Consider the following 6,000-nt stretch of genomic DNA (forward strand, 5'->3'; position numbering starts at 1 on the left):
ATGCCTACACCCGGAGGATAAAAGTACCGCTCGTTTTTCCAAAAAAAAAAATTGTTAAACCCAACGGGACCGACCCGCGGGTTGAGCAGGCCCCGCACCGGTGCCATCCCCGTCAGAACCGATCAGGTCCAACCCGGAGCTTACCCCGCCCGGGAAGGATGGACCGAGGCCCGAAGCAAAGAGCTTACCACACCTTTGCTAGGGACCGAGTGCAGGGCAAGTGCGCAACGGTTTGGGCCCCGAACATGCACGCTTACTCCGCTGCATGGCCGGTGTTCGATAAAGGCTGGAGTGCGCTTTAAATGCACTTAACCCAAGTGCTTCGGGGCTGGACGATGATCAGACCCCGAGCGCACTCAGCGCGCACCCAAAACGCACTCCGAGCGCACTTAGTGCAAAGGACGGAGTGCGCCTGGATTAGCTACGCGGCAAAGCCGGAAGCCCGGGAGCAAGGCCAATGTATTATTTGATTTGATTTATACGCTGTTCTGTCTATGGAAGAGACCTCAGTGCTACAACTTGGTAATGCGTGGGGAAAAACCCTTGGGTTGGGCCTAGGGGGGAAACCCTGCGCCTGCGAGCCGCCTCTCTGGCGTTGCGCCTCCGTGGCGGTGTTGAACCGGTGGCTGCGCCTACTTTTCTCCTCCGCTCGACTGCTTGTAAAAGCTCCATTCGGGAATCAACCGTCCCTCCCAAATGCAGCCCCCTTTGCAGGGGGCCGGCAAGGCCGCGTCCTGCGCTTTAATGGTTGGTTGGTTGGCTCGATTTGATTTGCCGGGCTGGTCCCTTTGCCGTGGGGGCCTCGGGTCGGGTTAACTTCGGTTAAGGGGGTCCTTTGCCGCTTTCTTTGCCCAGGCTTGTCTAGGGCGCCTGGGGGGCCCTCTTACGCACTTAACCTGGTCCTTTTTAGCCTCTGGCCCTTTTCCTTTCCGTTACCTCCTTTGGCCTAGCCTGCTGCATTTGGGCTTGGGGCGGTAGCGATTGGGATTGGGGCTGGGGGTTATAAAAGGCTAGGGCTTGTGGCTAATATTTGAAAGAAAAAGGGATGGTAATCGAATTCGTCGGTTTGTGCGTGCGTTTGTCGGGGTAAGGTTAAGCCCTCCCAAGGGCCTTCCCGTTACCTCCTCTTTGGCTTAGCCTTCTGCATTTTTGGGCCTTCGAAGTGGTGCAAAAAGGGGTTGGGAAGGGTCGGGGTTGGGGGAATCGGGGGCCTTTCCAAGGGCCTTCCTATTACTTCCTCTTTGGCCTAACCTTCTGCATCTTGAGCTTCTGAAATGGTGCAAGGAAGGGTTGGAAAGGGTAGGTCGGAATCGGATTAATTGTCGGAATCGTTGGTCGAAAATTAACTCGGGCGAGGCCCGTAAGCGGGGCGGCCCCTTTCTCTTTCCGGCCCAGCAAAGCGGGCGGCTAAAAAACAAAAAGGCTTTTGTGGTTTCGACGGGATTCGAACCCGTGGTCCTGGCGGGACCAGCCTGGTGCAGAGCTACTGCACCACGAGGCCAAGGCTAGTGTATTATAAATTTCTTATATAAATTTGCTGCCCTTCTTATTAACTGGTTAATAAGAGGGGCATTAAGATATACGTGTTTTACCCGATACGTACCTTGTTTACCAAGTTGTGTTTATTATACCAGTTAGGTTGTGCTTACTAAGCTAGCCTTCCTTATTACTTAAGCATAACAAAATTCTACGCTAAATTGTGCAAGGAATATTAGCGCTTTACAATATATATATATTTATTTACCCTTTTCGAGCTATATAGCTCATGGGGAGCTTTGCGGTTTGGGTTAATTACATAAAGGTAATAACCGTGCTTCCAGCCGATAATTGTTTGGTATAAAGCTGGGTAAAAACTTTTTCCTTTCGAAATTTTTGCAATTCCGCGTTTTTTTCGTAAGTAATGTATTGGTAATATGGTTTATTCCCGCACTTTTTAACGGTTAGTAAAAAAAAAAGTTAATGCTTAAAGCGAGGTATTGTGGTCCGGTCGTAAAGGTAATTCGGCCGTTGCGTGTAAATTAGGTTGTTAAATGCACGTTTTCGTAAAAATTTTGGGCTTGCCCATTGTTTTTTCCTTTTTTATTTATGCCCCATTTTCGGTTCCATTTTATAGCTTTTATTGCTTTTTTTTCCCGGCTTTTTTTTAATCCGGTTAATAATTACTATTAGCAATAATAATAACAATAGCAACAATAACTGTAAAAATATTTTCCGCTCTTGCAAATTCGTAGCCTTTTTAACAATTTTTTAAATAATTTTTTTTTAACGCATTTCCAATTTTTCCCCAGTACTTTGCTTAACGCTTACGTGCTTTTTACGCGCCCGTTATAATTTTTTTTAAAAAAAATCCGGATTTAAAAAGGTTGTTTTGCTTTTTTTTTTAGCAATAGCGGGCGATTTATACCGTTGCAAAACCCGTTGCTTGTAAGTATTTTTTTCCGTATTTTCCGCGGTTTCGCGCTAACCTTTTTTAATATTTATTACGGCGCGGCAAATTGTACAATTTATTTTAAAATAATGGGTTGTAAAATTAATTTAAACCGAATTTGCATGCAAAATTTTAATAAAAAATTTTTACCGTTTTTTTAATTGTTTTAGTTTGGATATACCATTAATAAAATGCTTTGGTTTAAATTTTAAATTTAAAAAATGCGTATATTGCTGTGCAAAAAAAAAGGCTAGCAAAAATGGCTAATGTACTTTTGCTTTTGGTAAAACGGTATTTAAATTAGGCTAACGTATATTTAACGCCGCAAAAAAGCCTGCTTTTGTAAGCCGCGTTTTTAACGCCGAAAATAGCTTTACTAAGCTTTATTAATATAACGTTTAAAAATTTAATCGATAGCATTTGCATTATATATTTAAACAATATCCTTATTTTTTTTAAAAAATACGGGAAAAACACCGCAAAGCAATAAAAACGGTATTTAAACAATTCGAAAAGTACAAACTTTACGTTAGCCTAGCCAAATGCAAATTCGAAATAAACAATATTAATTTTTTAAGCTTTAAAATAACCAAGCGTAAAATTAAAAATTTACTAAACAAATCGTTACAATGCAAAAATTACCGCGCTTTTAACGAACCTTTTTAAAAAGGATATAGCGTTTTTACTAAAAAATAATGCGAAAAAAGCTTTTTGCAAGCTAAAATTACTATTTACAAAAGCCCCAGTACTGGTACATTTTAACCCGTTAAAACCGCTATGCATAAAAATTAACGTTTCGGCCTTTGCAATAAAAGCAATATTATTGCAATTGCAAAATGGCCGATAGCACTTAATAACTTACTTATTAAAAAAGCAGGGGCCCAAATGGTAACTCCAGTTACGCCGGAGCCATGTCGCTACAACCAGGCGGCGATCCGGCGGAAACCCTAGCCACACCTGCAACGCCACATCGTGGCGCCCCAGCAGCGACCCACAGGAAGTTTGGGTTTTTTCCCTCGTGAGGAAACCCGGCTAAAGGCCTCTTTCCTTTTCCTACTTTTTGTAACAAAATAAATTCCTTTTGGCTGCACCCAAGCGTAAGCTGTCGGCGCAAGCCCTTTACATTTTTTAATGTATAAAATTTAACATTTATTTACTTATTTAATTATTAAGTAACCGTTTCTTAAAACTTTTTAAAAATAACGTATATATTAAATTGTTTATTTAAATTTACAATACAATTTACCCCATTTTAATGCATGCATTGGAGGCAAAGTTATCTCGTTTTAAAGTGGTAGCGTTTAAAATGGGTAGCGAGCGGTATTTTTGTTAAGCGAAGCCTGCTCCTGCCGGTTAAGTAAAGCCCGCCGCTATCATCCAGCCAAAGGCCCACCCGGGGAAAAAGAACAATGTCCCCATTAAGGCTGCTGCTAGTTCTCGCTGACCTCGGCTCGTGGCTCTGGCGGAGAACTCGGGGGTTGAGGCGGAGCAAGCAGGCTCGCTGGCATTGCATTGTTGGCGTCCTCGTCGGGCTTACAGGTTAAACTGCGTTATTTCACGGGGTACTTGTAGCATAGCTTGGACAAATTGGCAGTTCCTGGATATAGGTGAAGATTTGGGGACAATTGAATGCTCGCTTCGAGCTCGTATCAACCTGCGGCATCCCGACCGTAATTTGCTTCCAGTGTTCCCCCGTGTCGGAAGGGGAAAAGAACCGCGTGCGGAAGCAGCAGAGGCAGAGGTGCTGCCGCCGAGGTTGATGGGCCAGCCCCGATCGTTTTGGCATGTGTTTATGCAGCAAGTGCCACGGGGATTCACGAAACTCTATCGGAAGCTGCGCCACCAAGGCCCACTTTTTGCATAAACCTATCAAAGGTTGGCGCAATAAATCCCACATCAAAACTTTGCCCTGCTTGGTTAGAGTGTGATTTCTCCAGTGCAATATATTAACTTTCGCTAGCAAATCCCACGTTGCAGCTCAAGTTTCCTTATACTAGCCCTCGTTTTATAACAGCACCTGTCGGACTCGACAAGTGCGGGGACAGGGTCTTTGACAAACATAGAGTTCGACCAGCCGGTCCGTGGCCTGAAACACCCCTTGATGCCCGCTGCATTGCAACCAGAGGCGCAGATCTGGTCGACAGGGCGATTACCAAAATAAAATCGAACGAGCGCTTGACGTCCGGGGGCACCACTCATGCAAATTTGCCAAATAGAGAAACTGCCCGACGCAGCCACGGCAATCACGGCAGGGAAAATCTCCGACGATACGACGACCCAAGTGTCCGAGGCCCCCTACCAGCGCCGAAGAGCCGCCCCCAGGTACCATCTGCGAGGGAAAGAAAGAGGAAAACCCCACCTCCCAACAGGGGGGTTAAAACTGGAGATCACAGGGGCGGCGGAAGGGGGGTCACGTGCTGGCATAAAGTCACTGCCATTGTTGAAGCCGGTGAAAGAAGGAGAGAAATCGAGAAAAGCTTTTAAAGGACGAGAAATTCTTGAAGTCTCGTGACATCCCCCCAAGTCACCACGACCCCTGCGATCTCCAGTTTCAACCCCCCTGTTGGGAGGTGGGGTTTTCCTCTTTCTTTCCCTCGCAGATGGTACCTACTTACCTATCCGCTTGCAAGACTCGCCGGTCTCCTCCCACCCGACCTGTGGACGTGTATCTTTGCCAGCCTGACCACCCCCATGGGTGATTATGGAAGGAGAAAAAAGGTTAGCTGGGCTGCTGCTACATGAGGCAACCCCTATTACGCAATGGAGTCCCTAAAGTTTCTAGTGCGTGCCGCCTTGGGCCAAAAAAGGACGGGCATGCACGCCGATTACGCGGCTTCTGGTCCGCCATCTGCCGATTAAGCATGGCGTTGCACTGCCGCTGCCACCCGTGCAGAGAAAGCCTGGCGGTATGATTCATACCACTGCTACTGTTGCGGTTCGTGGTGTTCGGCCATCGCGGTCGCCGCTCGGCAGAGGCCGGTGTTACCGACAAGGTCCAAGGAGAACAGTCGTCGCCAGCGCCCGTCTCGACAAGGCGAGTATATAACTGCCCGATTCTTTCTAGCAATTCGTTTTCGTTTTCCTCTTTCTCCTCACACCTCATCAGTGTTTTCTTTACTTTTACCTAGCTTATCATTTCCTATCGTTTCTTTTTTTTCCTATTGTTTTTCCCATTGTATCTTTTCTCGACCTCCCTCTTTTGCTTGCATCAAACTCGTTCCTATCGTTGCTTTGCTCGTTTTCAAAAGCCTGCCCAAGATGCACGCCAAGTTTCTTCTGCCTTTCCTCTTGGCTGGCGCCCTGGCCATGCCTAGCCCGGCCCCGAATGCTCTTGGGGATGCCGCCGTCTCGCACGTCCTTGAAGCCCGCAAGGACCCAGGCCTGCCACCTGCCCCGAGGCCCAGGCCGAGACCGGCGTCACCGCCTCCCCGACCCATTACCCTGGATGACGAAGGCGGTGGCCGTCGCCGCCCGCGTAACGTGGCCGACGGCGCAAACGTGCTCGAAGCCCGCAAGGACCCAGGCCTGCCACCTGCCCCGAGGCCCAGGCCGAGACCGGCGTCGCCGCCTCC

At 47.3% G+C, this 6,000-nt stretch overlaps 1 protein-coding gene across 1 annotated transcript; it reads left to right on the forward strand.

Annotated features, from left to right (window-relative positions):
* Positions 1–2,687: 2,687 nt before the first annotated feature.
* GGTG_07689 (hypothetical protein) lies at positions 2,688–3,094 on the forward strand (the record flags this gene model as incomplete). The annotated part of the gene is made up of 3 exons (XM_009225514.1): positions 2,688–2,711; positions 2,762–2,770; positions 2,945–3,094. 3 exons carry the CDS (start codon positions 2,688–2,690, stop codon positions 3,092–3,094), a joined length of 183 nt encoding a protein of 60 aa, XP_009223778.1.
* Positions 3,095–6,000: the final 2,906 nt, after the last annotated feature.

This window comes from Gaeumannomyces tritici, assembly GCF_000145635.1.
Source record: "Gaeumannomyces tritici R3-111a-1 unplaced genomic scaffold supercont2.4, whole genome shotgun sequence".
Lineage (NCBI taxonomy): Eukaryota > Fungi > Ascomycota > Sordariomycetes > Magnaporthales > Magnaporthaceae > Gaeumannomyces > Gaeumannomyces tritici.